Source organism: Gossypium arboreum, chromosome 1, assembly GCF_025698485.1.
Source record: "Gossypium arboreum isolate Shixiya-1 chromosome 1, ASM2569848v2, whole genome shotgun sequence".
NCBI classification, from domain to species: domain Eukaryota; kingdom Viridiplantae; phylum Streptophyta; class Magnoliopsida; order Malvales; family Malvaceae; genus Gossypium; species Gossypium arboreum.
The window spans coordinates 116,629,213-116,653,125 of NC_069070.1; the positions used below are offsets into that span (position 1 = coordinate 116,629,213).

The 23,913-nt window shown below is 30.0% G+C and overlaps 2 protein-coding genes and 2 long non-coding RNA genes across 4 annotated transcripts; all 4 read right to left on the minus strand.

The window, feature by feature from the left end:
• Positions 1-5,203: 5,203 nt before the first annotated feature.
• LOC128295400 (uncharacterized) lies at positions 5,204-6,021 on the minus strand. The gene is made up of 2 exons (XR_008285860.1): positions 5,546-6,021; positions 5,204-5,444 (listed from the first exon to the last, which is right to left on the minus strand). It is a non-coding gene; the product is annotated as an uncharacterized LOC128295400 (long non-coding RNA).
• Positions 6,022-6,034: 13 nt separating this feature from the next.
• Positions 6,035-7,465, minus strand: LOC128280813 (receptor-like protein 9DC3). The gene is made up of 3 exons (XM_053019344.1): positions 7,462-7,465; positions 6,234-6,829; positions 6,035-6,127 (listed from the first exon to the last, which is right to left on the minus strand). The coding sequence occupies exons 1-3, from the start codon at positions 7,463-7,465 to the stop codon at positions 6,035-6,037; spliced, it is 693 nt and encodes a 230-aa protein (XP_052875304.1).
• A 2,527-nt stretch (positions 7,466-9,992) lies between these two features.
• On the minus strand, positions 9,993-11,321 carry LOC128295401 (uncharacterized). The gene is made up of 2 exons (XR_008285861.1): positions 11,203-11,321; positions 9,993-10,398 (listed from the first exon to the last, which is right to left on the minus strand). It is a non-coding gene; the product is annotated as an uncharacterized LOC128295401 (long non-coding RNA).
• A 96-nt stretch (positions 11,322-11,417) lies between these two features.
• LOC108481672 (LRR receptor-like serine/threonine-protein kinase GSO1) lies at positions 11,418-13,721 on the minus strand. Its single transcript, XM_053019347.1, has 6 exons — positions 13,565-13,721; positions 13,057-13,371; positions 12,603-12,821; positions 12,150-12,368; positions 11,587-11,875; positions 11,418-11,421 (listed from the first exon to the last, which is right to left on the minus strand). The coding sequence occupies exons 1-6, from the start codon at positions 13,719-13,721 to the stop codon at positions 11,418-11,420; spliced, it is 1,203 nt and encodes a 400-aa protein (XP_052875307.1).
• Between the last annotated feature and the right edge of the window lie 10,192 nt (positions 13,722-23,913).

Below are 23,913 nucleotides of genomic sequence, written 5' to 3' on the forward strand. Positions count from 1 at the left end.
TGAAAATTACAGATCCTGCCTCTCTGGAGTTGCAGTGGAGCAGATGGAATTAGCGAATCTTATCTCTCTGAAGTTGCAGTAGAGCAGATTAAAGCCATTACCATCTCCCTGAAATTACATTGGAGCAAACCATAGAATTAATTCCAATACCCTGAAGATGCAGTGGGATGGAGCAAGGCTATTAGAAGAAAAGAAGCACCAAGAAGCCAAGATCCAGTTAGACTAGGCAAAATTGGCTATTTTAAGGTCTTTGCTCCATTCTCATTACACGAGAATGAGCAAAGAGGGGCAATTGTTATAGCCAATTTTGGCCTGGCCAACAAGAAATAAAAACCCAAATTAATTCCAAAATATAAAATTCCCAAAACAAAGTCCATTTTACAAAAAAGAAAAAAGAAAAAAACAATGAGCCCAATTTCCTTCACCACCAACCTTCTCACAGCAGCATCACCACTTGCCGGGCGCCAATCACCGCCTTCCACGCCTCGACACTCCCATGACCTGCAAACATTTGGAAAAGAGGAAAAGGGCAGCAAGAAGCATAAGCGATGTGAGAGAATAAAACAACAATATTTTAATATGGAATCGGCTATAAAGCTAAAATGAAACTGATTGTAATGGGGGTGGACAAAGACATTTGAATAAAAGAACAGAACAAAATTTAAAGGTTGACCTCTGATTTATTTTTACTTTGTTTTCATTTCGTTCTTTCATCTCTTTAAATTTCTTTTTATTTATACTACAAATCGAAAAAAAAAAACAAAAAGGGTAAAAAATCAAAGAAGGGGACTTACCCGAATCGAAGTGACCGTCGTCGAAGGTCGCTCCTCCGCCGTCGGATTCGACCCGAAGAGGTCGTAGGGGGTTCCTTCTTTGGATCTTCTTTGGTCGAGGAAGTTTTTGCTGCTAAGTTCGCCTTAAACAGGGGCTTGAAAGCTCGGGGTACACCCCAACCACCGCCTGTGGTGGCGCTGCGGTGAAGACGGCAATGAAGGTTCTAAGAACCCTAGCCGAAATGAGCAGAGAGGGAAAGAGGGCAAAGGCCCTCTGTTTTCTTTAAAACAAAAGCTGAAATGAAAAGAGAAAAGAATGGCTTAAATGGCCAGGAAACGGCAGTAGTTTTTTTAAGGCTAAAATGGGATACTTTCTTTCACGGTCCCTCTTATTTTCCTGCGCCATTTAATTTAGTCCTTTTTGCATTTTCTTTTTTAATTTCGCCCACTTATTTCATTTCATTTCCGTTCTAGTCCTCGGCCTGAGTGGTTGAAATGCAGCGCATTTGAGACTTGGGATAATGTCCCATTTCATCCTCATAACTTTGAATGCATTTTGATGTAGTCCATGGCACTTACCTGTTATTATAATTTGTACCTTTTCTTTCATTTTGATTTTAATTTAATCATTTCCTCTTTATTTCAAACTGTTCCATTATATTTTATTATATGCCCATTTGCGATTTATTTAAATATTATTTTATTTAGTTTCAAACTTTATACGGTATTTGTATATTCGTCTTTTTATTTAAAAAAACTATTTTATATTTATTTACTTTAAGGTTTTTTACATATTAATTATCTTAATGCATACATATATTACATATTTTGTCTTCATTTTTATTAGACTATTTGTTTTTATGTTCCATTATTGTGCATATTCATTCTTAAATCTTTCACATTATGTTTTAAACCTTTTATTGATCTGTTTTGGGTCTTTTATACTATTTTACCTCACATTAAGATCCTTATTCATATTAGTTATTATAGATTGCTACGTTTTACTCCAAAGTACCATTTTTATTTTAAATCGTTCCATGTACTATTTATTTAAAATTATTGGGTTATCTTAAACCTTTTATTCATTTATTTTTAGCATTCTATGTATTATAAGTTTTTGTATTACCCATTTTTAAACTTTATGTACTCATGTCTATATTATTTGTCATAAAATTTATGTATATATACCATTTATTTTAAGTTTCTATATGTTTGCTATTATTCCCAAAACTGTTTTTTGCCATATATCTATTTCAAATTATTACGTTGTTTGTTCTTTAGTTATTATGAATTATGTATTTCTAATAATTTTTATATATCATATCTAAAGCGTTATTATAAAGTATATTTATATTGTCTATTTTAAATCCTTTTACGTATTATACATTTTAAACTTCATATTTATAATTTTAAATTAACTTATATATTATTTAGTTCAAAGTTATTTTACACCTTATTTTAAAACCATTCTACTTATTCCATGTTATCTATTTTACACTTTTAATTATATATATATCACCCATTTTAAAATTATTCATATGAATCTTTTGTAACTTGCTTTATAATATAGGTTTTAAAATTCTCTTACATCATTCATTTCATAAACTTGCTTTATGTGTCATTCATTTTAAATTGTTTTATTATTTATTGTAAAATTTTATATATGCTATCAATTTCAAATCATTATATCTATTTTTATATATATACTAATTATTTCTTTGACGTATTGTATCTTATCTATTTTAAATTTTCTTTTACATATATTCTTTTTGTACATTATCGATTTTTTTTCCTTTCTCTTCACATCATTTATTTTAAATTCATTTCTTACCATCATAAAATTTGTTTTATACTTTATTCATTTTAATTTGCTTTATTTTTTTAAAAAAATGGTTATATCTTATTTAATTCATTTGTCTTTGATTACTAGTGATTAATGCCTAAGTGATATATGTTATGTGAATGTTACCATTGTATGTATTATATTTGGTTTATTCGTATTTTCATTATTGTCATTTGCTTGTATAAACATTGTATTTCATGTTGTATTATCTCGTGCTCTACAATATATCTTTGTTTTATCTAGCCTAAGTCGTATCATTCATTAATCCCAATACATTTATCCAATAAATCATTTTATTTCAACCTAACAAATACACGTCGTTTAAATATCGCATTCGTTACTATTCAAAAATGAAATTTTCCAAATAAGGCAATGTTTTGCATTTTAGAACATCAAGGAATCGTACCCTAACTTACGGGGTTTCGATTTCCTTATTGTTTCTAAATGGCAAAATATCCTTTTCAAGTTTTAAAACACATGAAATTCTCATTCAAATTAGGGGACAACTTTATGCTCGGGAATTCATGGTATTGTATCCTAACTTACGGGATGTGATACTCTGATATCTCGAGACAAGGAAATCTCTAAACAATCGATTCAAGCTAACTCAAGCATTTTTAAAATCGACGTCAATAAAAAGGATTGTATTTTAAAATCCATTCCCAATTTTCGACTTTCGACATTAAGACATTAACTAATCAATTCGGTACCAATTTTTGGGCGTGTCGAGGGTGCTAATCCTTCTCGCACGTAATCGACTCCCGAACCCATCCTCTCAAGTTTCGTAGACTAAAGGCACTGTTTTAGTAAACTAAAATTGATTTATTAAAACAAAGGTGATCCGATCACACCTAATAAAGATCGGTGGCGACTCCCGTTTTAATTTCGCTTTCAAAACCAAAGTCGATTCCCAGTTTTTTTTCAAAAAAATAGTTTCGACACATTGGATAATTATTTTTGAATTTGAGTGATTGTAAGATATATAATTTTGGATTTAAATCATTTTCATTGACCATTAAGTTAAATGCAAGTATCAAATATTTGATAAGTTATATATAAAAGTAATAACTCTAAAACTTTAAGTAGTGAACAATATATTTGGCTTCAATTTTTTAAAATTAACTATCCAATTCTATTTTGTATTTAAAATAAACTATTAATAAAATATTTTCTCATTAATATCAATGTCATAATTTTAAGTAAAATTCATTAATTGATTAAAATATTAATAAAAATATATTACCATTTGCTTGAAAGTTATTAATATTCTTCTTAAAGTAAAATTTCTTAATCATTCATTTTATTAAATAAAATATTAACTAATTTTTCTATAGTTATCATATTTACATTGAATAATCAATTACTATTTTACCTTTTAAAATATATGACAATCAATAAAACAACAATTTTATCTCAATTTTTATTAAAAGTATTTATTTATTTTAATTACCATTAAGATTGAAGTCTTTATTAAAGTATATTAATTTAAATATATACTTTAATGTATAACTAAATCACTGTTAATATTATTTTGATTAAATTAAATATTGAATGACTTTTCAATAATCATTATATTTACATTGAACAATCAAAAACTATTTTACCTTTTAAAATATATCTGATAATATTCAATAAAAATAATTTATCTCAATTTTTATTAAAAATATTCATTATTTTAATTACTGTTAACTTTGAAGTCTTTATTGAAGTAGAATTTCTTGAGATTAAATATTTTTATATTTATTTAAATATATAGTTTAATATAGAAATTATTAGAACGGTAAAACAACATCTATAAATCATTGTTAATGTAACACAAATTATTTATATATTTTACGTTATAATTGAACATTGTAGATTTGTTATACCCTCAAATGCCGACAACTGGTTTTTGCTTTCTTTTGGTAAATAGGTAAAAAGAATTAATAGGTAATTTAAAAGAAAAAAGGAACGGTAAGTTAAAAGAATTAAGAGATGAATATTATTTTTTAATTTGTTCTCTAAATTTATTATTATTTTTTGGAATATATCTTTTTAATTTAATCGTTAAAATTGAATTTCATTAAGTTGGATGATGTGATAATTTGAGCTTGTATAATTTCATCACTTACAAATAGAAAAACTTTAGATGATGTAGTATAATCTCTAATTTTCATATCATCATAACTTAATGTAATTTAAGCTAGTGGCCAAATTGGAAAAATTTATCAAGTTTCAAAATTAATGTGGATTAAAAATATTTAAGGATTGAACTAAGTGATGGCATGATGGTTAAAGGTGTTTATCGCCTCAAATGGTTTAGTTTTGAGTCGCGCTAGTTGCGTTTGTTGTTTGGGTTTTGTCATGTGTGGAAAAAGTTGTTAAGTCGTTTAAGGATTAAATGTTGTTTTATGTTGATGTAAATAAAAAAAAAAGTGAAAATAATTTATCAGTGATTAAAGTTCTACATGGGTGATGAGACCATTAATTCTTAATTCAATCCGATAAACAATTTCAAAATTAGAAATTCTTAAAAATTAAAAAATAATTATGAAAAATTCATAAAAATAAATCTAATTGATTGTCCCGAGAAAAGACAACACGATGCTTAGCTAAAATTTAGCACACAAACACTTGTTTAAAATAAAGAAGTAATTAGAGTGGGTTTTGCAATTTATTTCTGAACTTGAAAACAAATCAACTTCTTGCTAAATGTTAAAATCCCATACTATGAAAGCTGAAAAACCAAAGCAAACTATCTGTAAGAACACCCATTAGCAGAACATATATTCCATGGAGAGAAGCAGCTATGGATGCAGAACATACTTCATCTTTTCTCGGACTCATTCCTGATGGATGAAAATAAAAATAATCAATTTGAGAGTTACCGAATTATGCATTTAGCATGGCAAAAGTAGCATGTTTATTTCTATGAAATACATTAACTCACATATGAAGAAGGATTTGCAGGACTACTTTCTTTTCTTCCCAAACCAACTTGAAACTTTGTTTCGCAAGTCTCTCTCAATCATCCTTACAAGCCACCATGGTCTTCCAGTCGTGAATACAATATATGCCATGCTAATCCCTAACACCATTCCACATCCATACCCCATCATTGCAAGTTTCCAAATAAAAGCAAGTCCATTTCCATGATCTTTTTCATCTTGCGCTGGTTCTGGTATTTCATCATTGTTACATTCCTTCGGTAATGGGAGTCCACACAAACCCAAGTTCCCAAGATAAGAGTCGTCTTCAAATGTATCAAATTGCTTGCCACTGGGAATGGGTCCGACAAGATTATTGTTTGAAAGCCTTAACACTTCAAGAAATGTCAAATTTGTCAATTCGGAAGGGATTCTGCCACTCAGCTTGTTAAATGAGAGATCTAATGATTCAAGTGCTGTCAATTTCCCAAATGACGTTGGGATAGGACCAGTCAGGCAATTACTAGAGAGATTGAGTGCATGAAGCATTCTAAGCTCTCCAACTGCCTTAGGAATTTCTCCATGGAATCCATTGTCCGACAAATCTATGCTTGTGAATATGGGCATAAGTACTTTTATTTTAAACTCTAGCACCAAACCTTTTATTGTTAACAGAACAGAGTATGAAAGTAAATCATATTCATGACCAACTTCTTCTTTCAGAGCCTTGAGATTTTGGAAGAACTCGGTTGGCAATAACCCTGTGAAGTCATTATGAGAGAGATCAACCATTTGCAGCCTGGAGAAGGAAAAAGTGGTTGAGGAGACTTGAATGGAACCATGAAATCTATTAGATCTCAAAATAAGAGCTTGCAGCTTGGGAAGCATGCCTAACCAATGGGGAAAGGTATCACTTAAGTAGTTGTTTGCAACATTCAGAAGTACTAGTTCGCTGCAATTAATCAAAGATAACGGCAGTATCCCTTCCAATTGATTTCCATTAAGGGCAAGATATCTCAATTTATTATTTGGATTCCAGTTCCCAATTTCCCCTGGAATTCTGCCACTAATGCTGCAGCTCGAAGCATCAAAATATAGAAGAGAAACCGACAGATTTCCTATGGAAGCCGGAAGGTAACCACTGATCAATGGATTTCTTGCAAATGACAAGTAAGCCAAATCACTGCAGTTTGCTAATGCTGATAGAAAGCTGCTTCTCGAGGACGACAGTGTGCTGCTTAAATCATTATTCGCTATGTCCAGCGCTTTTAGGTATCTTAGATTACCCAAGGTAATTGGAATATGTCCTGCAAAATCAATTACTTAAAAGGTAAAGACATGCAAGTTGAAAGGCATTCGAGTGGGTAGTTATCTATCCATCCACTGAACAAATTCAACATTCAACCTGATCATATCACCCCTTTCCCAATTATCTAATCCATTGGGTTGGGTTCTACTCCTAATTATCACAATATTATCTATATCTATATTTGGTTAGTGTTGTTGGAATCAAACTAGATTGATTTGATAAATTAATTGAACCACGAATCAAAATGCAACCAGTGACATATAACATAAAATAAAAAATTTGCTTTGAATTGACAAAAAGAAAATTAGAAACCAAAAAAATCCATTAAAAACTAAAATAACTAAAATTATTATTTATAATTTATTTTTAACAAAAAATTAAATTTTTCATCGAGTTCCAACCGATTCAAAAACTTTTGTTGCTAGAAATACATAATTTCTCAATTTACAAAATGAGATTTGTAAGGAATCCAAATATGAGGAGGAGGGATTATATATTTTATCATTTTATGGTCTAAGTAATTGCTCTGATGTCACCTTTACACCTTGGTAATTTTAGAAGCATATAATTTTGTAATTAGATTATCTCAATTAAATATTAAATTAAATGTCCAAATGTCAAATATTCAACGCATTGATAATTGCATATATAAAGTATTGACAAAAAAATTAAGAAAGAAAAATCACAATCAAGAAAAAAGATGAGTGAAGAAATAATATATAATACTGTTAGAGTATTATTAGATAAAAGAGATATTCCATACGTGTTAAATTACTGATAAATGGAGGAAGATGTCCTTTAAGAAGATTGTTAGAAAGGAATAGTTGTTCCAAATTGAGAAGATCTCCGATTTGGTTTGGGATGACACCTACACAATCAAATTAATTTGTTAAATAAATATAAAAATATTTATTAATTTTGTTTTAAGATTAAAAGATCAAGGTTCGAAGTCTAAATTTTATTATTCACACTTTATTCTAAATTTAACGGACTAAATTAAATCTCAAAAATGAAAGCAAAAATAAAATCATGAAACTAAACATATATATCGAGAAATATTATATATTACCTATTAGGGAATTATTGAATAACTAAGTAAATCAAGAAATCTCAAACGTGTTAAATTACTAGTGGTGTAAATTTTATTGGTCCTTATACTATGTATAAGTTGTGGATTTAATTATTATCGTTTAATTTGATCAAAATTAGTTCATGTACTTTTCGAATTCATCAATTTTAATCCTTTTATTTTTTGTAATTTTAAAATTTTAGTTTTGATCCAAACTATTGTAGTTAAATCCGTTTAGTTGAATTTTGTTACTAAACTTGTACTATGTATAAAGTTGTAGATTTAGTCCATGTTCTTCATTCAATCATTCTTAGTCCTTATACTTTTTGAATTTTGAAATCTTAGTCTTGACACAAATATCAACCATTAAATCCATTATCTAGCTTTTCTTTATGAGTAGCATGCGAAAATAACAAACTGACATAGCATTGAACATGTGATAATATGTTTGTCACGTAGAATTTAAGAAATAATAGAACTTAATAAAATTAATAATTATCATTTGGTTAGGACTGAAATTTTAAATTTCAAAAATTAAAAATAACTAAATTAAAATATAAAGACTAAATTCACAATTATACAAGGGCTGAGAGCAAAATTTAATCAAATTTATTTAACATAAGGTTTTAAATATTTTAATTAATAATGTTCGAAATTGACAAATCTTCAAATTATAAACCTATCCTTTTCACCTATAAGTTCGTATTTTTTTCTGTTTAGTTCACATATAACTTCCTCTTTTTTCCCTATTTTTATTTTCATTTTTATATTTTTCCTGAAGCGTTCCCCTAAGTGGGAGATGAAACCATCGAGTGGGTCTCCACCAATAGAGGAGCTTCCTCAAGTGGAAGACAAAGTTCGTGAGTGAGACAATGTCTTTCATTATAGAGGAATTGGATCGATGCCCTTGAAAATAATATTTTAAAGGCTTTTCTCAAAAAAAATTAATTTCATCTCAATAAAAATACTTACGTGAATTTTAAGCATTCCAATTCTATTAAATTCTCTGTTAAAAATCTAAGTTTTTTAATAATTATAATAATTATAATATTTAATAGATTATTATATATATTAATCTTCCTAAAAAATCTTTGCTTGATTTAATAAAATACGAATAATTAGAAAAAAAATTGAGGCTTTCTTACCCAACGAAGAAAATTACTATTAATAAAACTCTTAATTAAGTTGGTGTTACAGGTTAATCGAGTATCAACTCGGTTAGAAAATGACTAATATATCTTTTATTAGATGATTACTATTATTAATTTGATGGCCTTTTTCCTTTTCATATTTTTATACAATTTTTAAATAAAAGAACTAAGATTAACATATCTAAGGATTGAATCCATATTTAATGGATTTACAAACAAATCCTTTATCACACACCAATAATAATTCTTAAGTAAACTTTAATAAAATAATTTTAACATAAAATGGTTTCTCTCACCAAATTTGTGTATTTATACTTCTTTCCTAATAAATATTAATAAAATCCTTGATTAATTTGAAATTTCTTTTCACTAACATGATAGCTTTTTGACGTGCTGTAAAAACAAAATGACAATATCATAATAAACAATTATAATTCATTTAATATTTTTAATATGATGTATTTACTTATTTTAATTTTCTTTTACTCACAAGTTAAATTAATTTTTATTTTAATATTGTACATATTTTATGTGTGTTATTATTATTAGTTTCAAATTTTATATTTCATATTTATTGTATGTTATTTTAAACACACAAATTTATTTTAAATACGTGAGTTATATATATATATATATATATATATATATATATATATATAAAAATTTCTAATATATATTATCATTTTCTGTTCACGATACCATAGTGCAAACGCAAAAGTATTATTGTTTTTGGGTTCTCTTATCTCCTTTTAAAGTTTTGTCATTAGAAAGTGTGCTTTTTTTAACTCAAGACTAAATTCAATAAGATCATAGCTAAACCAAAAAGAAGGAAGAAGGGGAAAAAACAGACAGCAAAAAAGAGTTTTCGAGTAATTAAACGGCTAAGAGGGAAAAGAAACTCTTAAAGTTTTTATAATTAATAAAATTTGAAGATATTTAGATTATTAGAATTAATCATATGATTAAAATCAAGAATTTAGCATGATGAAAAGTATGAAAATTAAAAACAACTTTAAAATTTTACTTGGTAAAAAAAAAAAAAATTGAAGCTTTCTTACCAAACAAAGCACATACTGCAGTTGGAGAAAGACAATAAATTAAAATAACATCTAACTATTTTCCGTTTACCTTCGAATAGGTTGTTGTCCAGATATAGACTCTTAAGCATTGTCAAGTTTCCTATTTCATTTGGTAGAATCCCTTCTAACCTATTATGAGCCAAGGATATATCTTCTAATTCTTTGCACTTAAATAAACTCAATGGAATTTTTCCAGAGAGCTTGTTCTCACCCAAGAAAAGCACTTGCAATCTAGATAGATGATCAAACATACCTGATGGGATCTCACCTGCAAGATTGGTAAAGCTCAAACACAAAGTATTGAAGTTTAGGGAAGGAATCAAACCATGATGAGATTTCTCCCTAGAAATTGTTTCAAAAACAAGTCTATAAGTAGAGGTGATCATGGGTTGGCTACCCAGTCCGGCCCGAAGGCCCGCCCGAAAAATGGGAGGATTCGATTAAAAATATAGGCCCGAAATATGGGTTTAGGCAAAAAAAGGCCCATTTAGAAAACGGGTCGGGCCTTAGGTAAAACTTTTCTGGCCCGACCCCGCCTAAATTATATATTAAATAATTTTTTTAATCATATTTACTTTTTTATTTCCAAATTTAATATAACCACTTTTTATTATATTTTCAATTTGTGTATTGTTTTAAGAATTATTTTAGTCTCACTTTTTATTTGTTTCTTGTTTTAATATTTATTTTTATGTTTTTAAATGTATTTAATTTATTATATTTTTTATTTTTTATTTAATGAAATAAGCAAAAAAATTTAATATGGACTGGGTCGGGCCGAGCTCGGGCTTAGCAATTTTATTTCGGGTCCGGCTTAGACAAATTTTCAGACCCATATTTCAGGTCGGGATAGGCCCAGGCCTAGAAAACAGGCCTAAAATTTTGTCTGGTCCCGTCCCGAACCCGGCCAGCTCGGCCCGGCCCATGATCACCTCTATCTATAAGTTTGAAATGAACTTGAAATTTTTACTTGGTAAAAAAAATGAATTGAAGCTTTCTTACCAAACAAAGCAGATATTGCAGTTGGAGAAAGACAAAAAATTAAAATAATATTAAACTGCTTTCTGTTTACCTTCAAACAGGTTGATGTCGAGATATAGAGTCTTAAGCATTGTCAAGTTTCCTATTTCTTTTGGTAGAATCCCTTCCAACCTATTAGAACTGAAGCCTATGTCCTCTAACTCTTTGCACTTGAATAAACCTAATGGAATTTTACCGGAAAGCTTGTTCCCTTTCAAGTAAAGCTGTTGCAATCTAGCTAGATGATCAAACATATTGGATGGTATTTCACCTGCAAGATTGTTATAACTCAAAAACAAGTATTGAAGTTTAGAGAAGGAATCAAACCATGATGGGCTTTCTCCGTAGAAATTGTTCCAAAACAAGTCTATAAGTTTAAAATGAACTTTAAAATTTTACTTGGTAAAAAATTAAAAAAGAATTGAAGCTTTCATACCAAACAAAGTAGATATTGCAGTTAGAGAAAGACAACAAATTAAAATAACATCCAACTGCTTTCCATTTACCTTCGAACAGGTTGTTGTCGAGATATAGACTCCTAAGCATTGTCAAGTTTCCTATTTCTTTTGGTAGAATCCCTTCCAACCTATTATCAGCCAAGGATATGAACACTAACTCTTTGCACTTGAATAAACCCAATGGAATTTTACTGGAGAGCTTGTTCCCTTCCAAGTAAAGCTGTTGCAGTCCAGGTAGATGATCAAACATATTGGATGGGATCTCTCCTGCAAGATTGTTAGAGCTTAAAGACAAGTATTGAAGTTTAGGGAAGGAATCAAACCATGATGAGATTTCTCTATAGAAATTGTTCCAAAACAAGTGTAAGTCTAAAATGAAATTTAAAATTTTACTTGGTAAAAAAAAAAAAGAGATAAGAATTGAAGCTTTCTTACGAAACAAAGCAGATATTGCAGTTGGAGAAAGACAACAAATTAAAATAACATTCAACTACTTTTAAAGACAACAAATTAAAATAACATTCAACTACTTTTGGTTTACCTTCGAACAGGTTGTTGTAGAGATATAGATTCCTAAGCATTGTCAAGTTTCCTATTTCTTTTGGTAGAATCCCTTCGAACCTATTATCAGCCAAGGATATGTATTCTAACTCTTTGCACTTGAATAAACCTAATGGAATTTTGCCAAAGAGCTTGTTCCCTTCTAAGTAAAGCTCTTGCAATCTAGGTAGACGATCAAACATATTGGATGGGATCTCACCTGCAAGATTGTTAGAGCTCAAAGACAAGTATTGAAGTTTAGGGAAGGAATCAAATCATGATGGAATTCCTCTATAGAAATTGTTCCAAAACAACTCTATAAGTTTAAAATGAAATTTAAAATTTTACTTGGTAAAAAAAAGATAAAAATTGAAGCTTTCTTACCAAACAAAGTAGATATTGCTGTTGGAGAAAGAAAACAAATTAAAATAACATTCAACTACTTTCGGTTTACCTTCGAACAGGTTGTTGTAGAGATATAGTTTTGTAAGCATTGTCAAGTTTCCTATTTCTTTTGGTAGAATCCCTTCCAACCTATTATCAGCCAAGGATATGAAAACTAACTCTTTGCACTTGAATAAACCCAATGGAATTTTTCCGGAGAGCTTGTTCCCTTCCAAGTAAAGCTGTTGCAATCTAGGTAGATGATCAAACATGTTGGATGGGATCTCACCTACAAGATTGTTAGAGTTCAAAGACAAGTATTGAAGTTTAGGGAAGAAATCAAACCATGACGAAATTTCTCTGTAGAAATTGTTCCAAAACAAGTCTATAAGTTTAAACTGAACTTTAAAATTTTACTTAGTAAAAAAATTAAAAATAATTAAAGCTTTCTTAGCAAATAAATCAAATATTACAGTTGGGGAAAGACAACAAATTAAAATAACATTCAATTGCTTTCTATTTACCTTCAAACAGGTTGTTGTCGAGATATAGATTCCTAAGCATTGTCAAGTTTCCTATTTCTTTTGGTAGAATCCCTTCCAACCTGTTATCAGCCAAGGATATGTATTCTAACTCTTTGCACTTGAATAAACCCAATGGAATTTTGCCAGAGAGCTTGTTCCCTTCCAAGTAAAGCTGTTGCAATCTAGGTAGATGATCAAACATATTGGATGGGATCTCTCCTGCAAGATTGTTAGAGCTCACAGACAAGTATTGAAGTTTAGGGAAGGAATCAAACCATAATGGGATTTCTCTATATAAATTGTTCAAAAACAAGTCTATAAGTTTCAATCGAAGCAAAATAGTCAACTAAATAGATAATGAGCCAAAACAGTTGTCTATTAGATCAAGTGAAATATGAAAAGATAGATTCCAAATTGAAAGTGGTATAGTGCCAATGAGAAGCATGCTAGAAAGATTAAGAACTATGACTCTTTGGTGTTGGGATCCGCAAGTGCACCAACCAATTACAAACAGAAGTAGCAGTAAACCATTTAGTTTTTAGAATCATTTGAGGATCAGTAACAACATGAACTTTCAGTGCCTTAAGAGCTGACTGATCTCTACTGATATCGATTTTTGTTTTGGTAGAGATTGAAACCACAAAATTAGGTAACAGCACCACCATCGTAAGAGCCAAAATGAACAGAAAGACATTTCCCATCAAAATTTGTGGAAGTGCAACAATTTTTATCAGAGGTATGCTCCAAGTGGCAAAATTTGTGATGAGACTTGTGTTAAAGTTCACCACCAACTCAATTAGTGGCCGAAACTCTTGGGCATATCAGCAGATCAAATATTCAAATTAGTTTTAATAAATTTGTTGAATGGTTAGCTAAAATCATGGTTTAATATCTGATTATGATTTTGCTTTTGAGTAATCCTATTTTTTAGCTAAAGTTGTTATAGTTTCAGCTTATATAAAGGATGTAAATTAGTGAATAAAAAAGTGTCTTGAGTTCTTGTTTTTTATTGAGTTTTTTGTATACAATTCATAAAGTGTTATTGAGTGAGTTTCCTTTTTTTTTATATAGAAAATCTTCCCATTTAGTTTAATAGTGTGATATCGGAGCCAGGTTCGTGAAGATAATTATGGTTGATTTTTCAGTTGTTGGAGCAGTAAAAAAGCTTAATAACCAAAATTACAACACATGGGCAAATGTATAAAGTCTTAGTTAAGGCTCAAGATGTGTGGGACATTGTTAGCGAAGATAAGCTTTCACCATTATCTCAAGAAGCTAACAGCTTGAAGAAGTGGAAGGCCAGTGTAAGCAAGGCTATATTTGCAATTAAAACCATTGTAGAGGAAGAAATATTAGAGCATATCAAAGACGCTGACACACTAAAACAGGCGTGGGACATGTTGGAAGAAATTTTCTTATAAAAAATAACACAATGCTGCAGCTCTTAGAGAATAAATTATTATCAATGAAGCAAGATTTGACAATCAACCAATACTTCACTAGGGTAAAAACCTTATGCCGTGAGATTTCTGAACTTGATTCTAGTTCTTGTATTACGGATTCTAGAATAAGAAGAATCATCATTCATGGATTGAGATTAGACTAAAGGAGTTTTGTTACTGCAATTCAAAGATGGCCAACACAATCATCGCTTGTAGATTTTGAGAATCTATTGATCGGTCAAGAAGCTTTGGCAAAACAAATGGGTGGAATCTCAATCAAAACTGAGGATGTAGGGTTTTTTAGTGGAAAGAGCAAAGAAAAACCTAGGTATAATGTCAGAAGCAAACCAAGAAAGAACGATGGCAAATAAGAAAGTCATCATGGGAGTTCTCAATTTGGAGAAACTCAAAAGCGTAGTAACTACAACAACCAATTCAACTAGAGGAAGAAGTTTGATGGTGATTGCTATAATTGCAGAAAAAAGGGTCTCGTGGCCAAAGACTGTTGGTACAAGAAGAAAGTAGTTGAAAGTAATGCAGTGACGAAGATGTTGATGAGTGGGATGCTGAAACATCATTTATTGCGGAAGAAGAAGACTTGGAACTCGTATTAACAACTTCTCAGAATATTGACTACAAGACTAACTGGATTGTTGACTTTTGTTACTCTAATCACATGATTGGTGATCAAGAAAAGCTTCAAGATGTTACAACATGCAAAGGAAATCATGTGGTGGTAACGGCTAACAACTCAAGGTTAGCCATCACCCATGTTGGTAAGACGACTATCGTATCTCGATTTAATTCTGATCCAATGTTAATTCAAGGTGTTTATCATGTGTATGGCATGAAGAAAAATTTATTATCTGTGGCACTATTAACATCTGCAAGCCACCATGTTGTTTAGTCCACAAGGTGTAAAGGTATTCGAAAATGTTAAAGTCTCAGGAACACCAACCATGCAAGGGAAGAAAATGGAATCTGTCTATATGATTCTATAGAAACTGCTTATGTGGACAAAACAAAGAAGAATGAGACGACAGATTTGTGGCACACAAAGCTTAGACACGTTAGTTATCACAATTGAAAGTTATGATAAATAAGCCAATGCTAAAGGGTCTTCCTCAACTTAAAGTATGAGATGATACTGTTTGTACAGGATGTCAATTCAGTAAGGTACATTAGCTGCCATTTGAAGAATCTACGTACAAAGCAAAGGCTTCATCAGAGCTAGTTAATTCTGATGTATTTGGGCGTGTCAAGCAACCTTCAATTAGTGGGATGCGTTATATGGTGACTTTTATTGATGATTTCTCAATATATGTGTAAGTTTTCTTTATGAAAGAAAAATCAGAGACATTTGCCAAGTTTAAAGAATTTAAAAAAGTAGCTGAAGTAGAGGTTGGTAGAAAAATTCAATGGTTATGCATAGATAATAGAGAGGAGTACACATCAGATGAGTTTTCTACCTATGTAAGAAATAATAAGATTCATTATCAATTCACATATGCCAACACGCCACAACAAAGCAGAGTTGCCAAAAGGAAGAATTTAAATGTTGCTGAGACATGTCGGAGTATGCTTCATGCAAAAAATATACCTGGAAGATTTTGGGCACAATGTATGAAGACCGCTGCTCATGTCATAAATAAACTTCCAACACCAAAGCTTGGTTTCATATCACCTTTTGAGGTACTATGGGATACTAAACCTGCTGTTGGTCATTTTTGAGTTTTGGGGTGAATTTTCTATGTATTTATTCCAGGTCATTTAAGGAACAAGTTCGATAAGAAAGTAATCCGATGTATCTTCATTGGATATGATAACCAAAAAAAAGGATAGAAGTGTTGTGACCCTATGATTGACAAATGCTACACATCACGTAATGTAGTGTTTGATGAAACTTCTTCTTGGTAGACTCCACAACAAGTGAAGTTGCTAGATTCTGAAGTAAAAGAAGATCAACCCCAAAGGAAAATAGAGGAGCAGTTTATTGAGATACAACCAAGTCTTGCAGCTAATGAAGAAATTAGAGATAATGAAGTTGTTGAGACAACAACAAATCTTTCGTGAAATGGTGTTCATCAGAGGTAGGAGGCAGAAATCAATCCAGAAGGTGAAAAAACTTCACAGCCACAACTTAGAAGATCAACCAGATTTCGTAGGCAAATTCCAAAGTATGTTAATGTAGCTGTAGCGGAGGAAAAACCTTTGGTTGAGCCAACAACTTATGAAGAAGCGTCTCAAGATTCTAAGTGGGTAAAAATAATGGAGGAAGATATTGTTGCATTGGAAAAAAAACCAGACTTAGGAGCTTATGCCACGTCCACCAAATGTGAAACCCATATCTTGTAAATGGGTTTATAAAATAAAGTATCGTCCTAATAGATCAGTTGAGAAGTACAAGGCTCGGTTAGTTACAAGGGGATTTTCTCAACAATATGGATTGCACTATGAAGAGACGTTTAGTCCGGTGGCAAAGATTGTTATTGCTCGAGTTCTCTTGGCTCTTGCTGCTAGCAAAGATTGGAAGATGTGGCAAATGGATGTAAAGAACGCTTTTTTACATGTAGAGCTAGATCATGAAATTTACATGAATCAGCCTATTGGATTTGAGAGTGGAGGTCATCCTAGTTATGTTTGCAAGTTAAAGAAGGCGCTATATGGGTTAAAGCAATCGCCGAGAGCATGGTATGGTAAGATTGCTAAATTTTTAGCTCAAGCTATTATGTTATAGGTCATGCAAATTCTAGATTGTTTGTCAAAGTTAGTGAAGGGAAGTTGGTAATAGTGTTGGTGTATGTGGATGATTTGATAATCACTAGAGATGATAGTAAAGAAATCCACCAAGTTCGACAAAACTTGTCAGTCCACTTTAAAATAAAGGAACTTGGCCAACTTAAACACTTTTTGGGGCTAGAAATTGATCATACAAAAGAAGGCATGTTTCTTTGTCAAGAGAAATATGCAAAAGATTTGTTGCAGAAATTTGGAATGCTCAATTGCAAGACCATCACTATACCAGTGGAACCAAACACCAAGTTTTGTGCTCATGAAGGGAAAGACTTGGAAGATAGGTTGATGTATTAGCAACTTGTCGGTAGTCTCATTTATCTAACTTTAACTTGACCTGATATTTCTTATATTGTTGGGGTAATGAGTCGATATATGCAGAATCCCACGAAACAACACTTGGAAGCTGTTAGACGAGTTTTAAAATATATGAATGGTACTCTTGATTATGGTTTTCTATATAAGAAATTTGAGGTTTACGAACTAGTTGGTTATTGTCATGCTGACTATGCAGGGGATCACGATACACGTCGATCAACCACTGGCTATGTATTCAAGTTTGGTTCAGGGACAATTTCTTGGTGTAGTAAAAGACAACCAACTGTGTCCTTATTGACAACAGAGGCAGAATATAGAGCGACAACTATGGCAGCCCAAGAAAGTACATAGTTAGTGCAACTTGAGGAAAATTTGCACCAAAAAGTTGATTATGCAATACCCCTCTATTGTGACAATCAGTCAACTATTCGTTTAGCAGAAAATCCTGTGTTTCATGCAAGGACCAAACATGTGGAGGTGCACTACCATTTTGTTAAGGAGAAGGTGATACATGATAAAATTGAGTTGTCCTATGTCAAGACTGATAACCAGGTTGCAAACTTGTTCACGAAAGGCTTGAGTACAACTAAGTTGGAAAAGTTTTGCTCACAACTTGGGATTGTGAAAAGGTTGGAGTTGGCGTTGTAGGGGGAGTATTAAAGTTCACCACCAACTCAGTTAGTGGCCTAAAATCTTGGGCATATCAGCAGATGAAATATTCAAATTAGTTTCAATAAAGTTGTTGAATGGTTAGCTAAAATCATGGTTTAATATCTGATTGTGATTTTGCTTCTGAGTTATCATATTTTTTAGCTAAATTTGTTGTAGTTTTAGCCTATATAAAGGATGTAAATCAGTGAATAAAAAGTGTCTTCAGTTCTTGTTTTCATTGAGTTTTTTATATACAATTCATAAAATGTTATTGAGTGAGTTTTTTTTTTTTTTACAGCAAATCTTTCCATTTAGTCTAACAACTTGCTCTACTTTTGGTTTTGTTTTGTTAATTTTTCTTACATATGAGCTGAGACTTAAGGGGGAATTTTTTTTCATTTGTTGTGGCAACTGTCACATTGCATTGCGTATTGAGTGAATGAATTCACGCAGTTGACTATAAAATTATCATTTTATAAAGGTTAGGATTAAATTGATTGAATTTTTAAAATTTGAACGAAAATGATAAATTTCATAAAAATTAAGTTAAATTTTTATATTTATAATTAAATTATTAGAATGTACAAATATTGAAAAGGCTAAATTTATTATTACACCAATAATTTAATCACTATTTTTCTAGTAACCGCTGGAGCTTTACTTAGGACTTTACTTAGGACCCTTCTATCCGGTTAACATTGCGAAAGCAAAGCCCCTTGCTATTAGCATTAAGGTTCTGAATAACTTCAAAAACTCTGGTGGGTTTGATTTGACAAGACTTGTCACTGAATTTGATGTCTTAGACTCTTGCTAATTCTGGTGCACAGCGTACCTATATTTTTTACTTGTTAGTGTTAGGTTTTTGTTTTTTTTTTAATTATAAATAGTAATTAGCGCGACTCAAACTTAAATTATATTTGAAGTAGTAAACATTCTTGATCATTAGGTTAATATACGATGTTTAGGCTTTGTCTCCTTTAAACACTCTTCTTTGGCATTGAACTTTTTTACTTTCCTTATTTCATCCTATTAATAAAATTATTGCCTTAAAAATAAAATATGCGATAGCATGATTCAAAAGTAAATTTACCATTAAATGAAATGCAGAAGTATAATATATTTAGCACATTTGTAAAAATTTAACATAAATTAAATTTAAGGTAGAAAGAAAGCAAAAAATAATAATCATAAAATTGAACATATATGATGAAGAAATATAGTATAATACCTGTTAGGAGATTATAAGATAAATAAAGACCTCTCAACCATGTTAAATTACTAATTTGTTGTGGGATTACACCTACACAATAAAATTAATTTATTAAACCAATATAGAAGTATTTCTTTTTACTTTACTTCTTAAAAAACAAATTAAGAGGTCGAAATTTTAATAATCTAAATTTTATCACCACACAAATTAAAGCTCAAATCATGAATTTTTTAATTTAAGACAATTAATTTATTTATGTTAAGCACCAAAATCAAATCAAAATTATGGAATTTTGCCAGGGTTTGTTCCCTTCCTAGTAAGCACTTGCAATCTAGATAGATGATCAAACATATCTTTTGGGATCTCACCTGTAAAACCATTATAGCCTAAAGACAAGAATTGAAGTTTAGAGAAGAAACTTAACCATGATGGGATTTCTCCATAAAAATTATTCGAAAACAACCTTATATATTTCAACGATGCAAATTAGCCATTTGGACAGATAAAAAGCCGTGAAAATTATTGTTCCTCATGTTGAGCCAAGTAAGGAAAGATAAATTTCCAATATAAGATAGTACAGTACCAGTGAGAAGCATGCTAGAAAGATTAAGAGCTATGACTCTTTGATGTCGAGATCCGCATGTGACACCAACCCAATTACAAATGGAGGTAGTAGTAGACCAATTGGTTTTCAACGTCTTTTGAGGATGGCTAACAATATGGGCTTTCAGTGTCAGAAGAGCTGACTGATCTGTGCTAATATTGGTTGTTGTTTTGGTAGAGAATGAAACCACAAAATGAAGCAACAGCAGCGCCATCATAAGAACCAGAGAGAACCCAGTGTTCCCCATAAAGTGAAACAATTGTGATCAGAGGTATGCTCCAAGTAATCTAGCGGTGTTTAGGAATAGTTAATATTTCTTGCAAAATTGAATCATATATAGAAAACCAAAGAAGTATCCTAATCCTGTAATTGTCTACACATATCACTTTTCGGCGACTTGTGGCTTAAAGAAACAGTGGTTGGCCTTGACTTGTAAGTTCCTGTAAAATTGATTTCGATTGGTTTCTTCGTGGAAATTATACTAACGCTTCGTGGAAACATATTGATGATTCGTCACAAACGTCACTTCAATTACATGACTAGGTTAGGATTGATGGTATCTGGGGAATGAAATTGATTTTCAGGTTATGAAAATTTTACTTTGCTGTTTGGAAGTTTGTGCATATGATTTTGGCACCTCTAAGGAGCTTCATTGCAGATATTTTTGGTGTATCTTGGTTTGTGATCCCACAGTGTTCTTGGGGTTTTCTTTCAATCGAATTTTTGGCATGTTTCATGGCTTTCTATGGCAGCTTAAGGTGGTGCTTGGAGGCTCAATGATGGTGTTTTCGTAAGAACTTTCTTGTATTCTATTCACACTTTGAGGTGTGTGTTTTTCATGTTGTACTAATTTTTTTTTATAATTTTAGTTTGGGTTTGCTTTAGGTGCTCTCGTCGTTGACGTGTTTTCCATGTTGTACTAATTTTTTAATAACTTTTATTTTGGCTATGAAAAAAATTTGGCCCCGTCAATTTACTTTCCTAGTATTTGTTCATCAATTTCAAAGTAATTAGTACGAAAAAGAGACTTGTGAATTCATTCGAGGGATCAAGGAACTGTATTTTTTAATAAATTTTATTATGGCTTGAGAAAAAAAATTTGGCCCCATCTTCACTTTCCTAGTAGCTTCCAAAACTTTCAAGTCTTCTCTTTGCTCATAAATTTCAAGAATTATGTCTATAACTGTTTATATTTTTGTCCTCATAAGCCGTATTAAAAACAGTTTATTTAAATAAAAAAAAAAACATTCTCTCAATCAAAACATTCCATGAGAATTGTAATTGGTTTTTTTTTAATTGTCTTAACTATTTAAATTTAGTTCCCCATAAGCTAAATAATTGAAGATATATAAACTAAGAATTAATTCTCTCAATCAAAACATTTCATGATAATTGTATTTTTTTTTTTGAAAATTTATGTCTTAATTGTTTATGTTTAGTTCCTCATAAGAGTCTTAACCCATGAATAGATGTATTGGTAAGACAATATGCGGCGAGAGTTTCCGTTATCCTCTAAATCTTTCTAATATCTGGGGATGATTAGCATAAGAATTCTATGATGTGATTCTTAGATAAAAAAAATAAGATATAAAATAAAATGAAATAAAATGGGTTATCATTGTTTCATTTTCACACAAATTATAAATCGCTATATCTCAAGTCGATATTATCATGATAAAATGATGACATCATATATTATGTCATAATTATATATTTTTACTTAATTTAAAATAATTAAAAGATATATAATAAAATTTATATTATCACTGATTAAAATTAAATTAATTAAATGATAATATTAAATAATTATCTTATCTCTAGTTAATTAAATTAATAAGAGATAAATACTAAATAAAAAAATTAATTTTAGTAGAATACTCAAATTACGAAATTAAATTTTACATTAATTATCTTTTATTCAAGTGACTAGGGTCAACCTAATCGATTTTGTAATATTCTCGAAAACTCTTTGGTCATAATAGTATTATTTTGAGCAATTATGAGTCAACTTTTTCAGAATAAATAAAATGATATTCACAAGTATTAGTGGAGAAGGTAGTAGGAGATTGGAGAAAATTTAAAAGACTGATGTATTGATAAATATTAATTTAGAGTATAGACTAATTTATAAAGTTTACCAAAATATTGGTGTCAAAGTGAGAAATTAAAAGTATAAAAGATAAAATTGAATTAGTGGTGAAATGTGTGAAAACTTGGAGAACAATTTTATCAAGATCAAGTAGATAAGTATGATAGATAGATTTTTTAGTTATAATAATATTTTGTTTTCATCATCATCACTATTACTATTATTAAATTATTTTATTTTATTTTATTCAAATATGAAAGATATTTTAGACAAAGGATGGAGAGAGTTCTCCATCTTCTTCCTTGTTCACATTTCACCATTGGAAAGAAAGAAAGCTTACTTTTATTTTGGGTTTGATTGATTATTTTTGAATTTTTTGAATATTTTATTTATAAATTTTAGAATTTGAATTAAATTGAAAAATGTGTAAACAATAAAAGTTAAATTAGTTGAAGTTTTAGAATTAGGATCAAATAGCAATTAAGCTTTTGTAATTATATATATATTTTAAATATTTTATATTTTATGTCCTTTTATATAAAATATATATATTCAAGCTCTTAAAATTATAATTTTTTATTTTTTGAATTTAAACTAAAGTGAAAAATGTGCAAACATTAAGGGTTAAATTTGTTAAATTTTTCTAGAATTAGATCAAACTTGATAGAATGCGTAAAGTGTTAAGGGTTATTATTATACTAATCAAAAGATTGCCACATCATCATTTCGTTCAATGGGCAAGGCATTTTAATGGTGGAGTGGCTAAAAATGACAATTAATCTAATGGAAGTAACTAAATTAACAAAAAAAAATCGGTGACCAAAATAGGAACTCATTAAAACTTGGGTGATTATCCAAGTTGTTTACCTTTAATTTTTTAGAATTATTATTAAGAAAATGTTAAAAGTATCAAATTGATATTTTAGTTATAGTTCGGAGGTTAAATTGGTTATTAATCCTTTATATTAATGTGTCACATTACCTTCTTAATGAAGTTAATGGATGAATGATACAAAATGTAACATTTCGATAACTTTAGTGACAAATGACAATTATGTAACTTTTAAAATTTGGGTAACTGAAATGTAATTTTAATCAAAGGTTAGAGATAATTGATATATAATTTACCCAAGATTTAAACAGTGGCTATGATTAAGTGATTATGGTAAGTGATATTTGTATTGTAATTGATTGAAGACTTCTTTTATTTTATTTTTATAATGGGATACGGGATGAGGTTACACGGATTTAATCCGTATTAAAAAAACTTAAGCATAATTAAATGACATGCAACATAATTTACCCAAAATAATAATTAACTTAAATATTGTACAATACAAATAAAATTTACATTAGTTCTATCATGTTATATGAAAAAATGATAAATTTAAAAGATGAACGTCACAATTTTAAAATTTAAGAAAAATAAAACATAATGAAATATATTTAATACTAATAACAACAAGAGCTCATCTTTATGAAATAACATAAAATCATCCTTTATTATCAAATATGGAGCTCTATTTCACGACTTCATATTGTTCATAACTTTTTAGCTAGAATATGAAATTCTAAGAAACAATTATTTGAGGTTAAAAAACTAAACCAGTGGGAGTTAATTTTATTCTATTGACCATAGGTTTCTTGAATCTCTATGTTTGAAAGTGTAGTCCAATTTCATGAGTTCTTTTTTCTATTCATTTGAAAATTAATAAATGTTATTTTAATACCCAACTAAAAGGAAATCAAG

Bases quoted from the DNA above. Each gene is read 5' to 3' on its own strand.
- LOC108481672 (XM_053019347.1), bottom strand. From the start codon at position 13,721: ATGGTGGTGCTGTTACCTAATTTTGTGGTTTCAATCTCTACCAAAACA. The intron at 13,372-13,564 runs GTAATTGGTTGG...TGAAACTTATAG, and splicing joins GTTTACTGCTACTTCTGTTT to ACTTGTTTTTGAACAATTTA. The intron at 11,876-12,149 runs GTAAACCAAAAG...ACAATCTTGCAG, and splicing joins CTACAACAACCTGTTCGAAG to GAGAGATCCCATCCAATATG.
- LOC128280813 (XM_053019344.1), bottom strand. The intron at 6,128-6,233 runs GTTGGTCATGAA...TCACAAGCATAG, and splicing joins TCAAGGCTCTGAAAGAAGAA to ATTTGTCGGACAATGGATTC.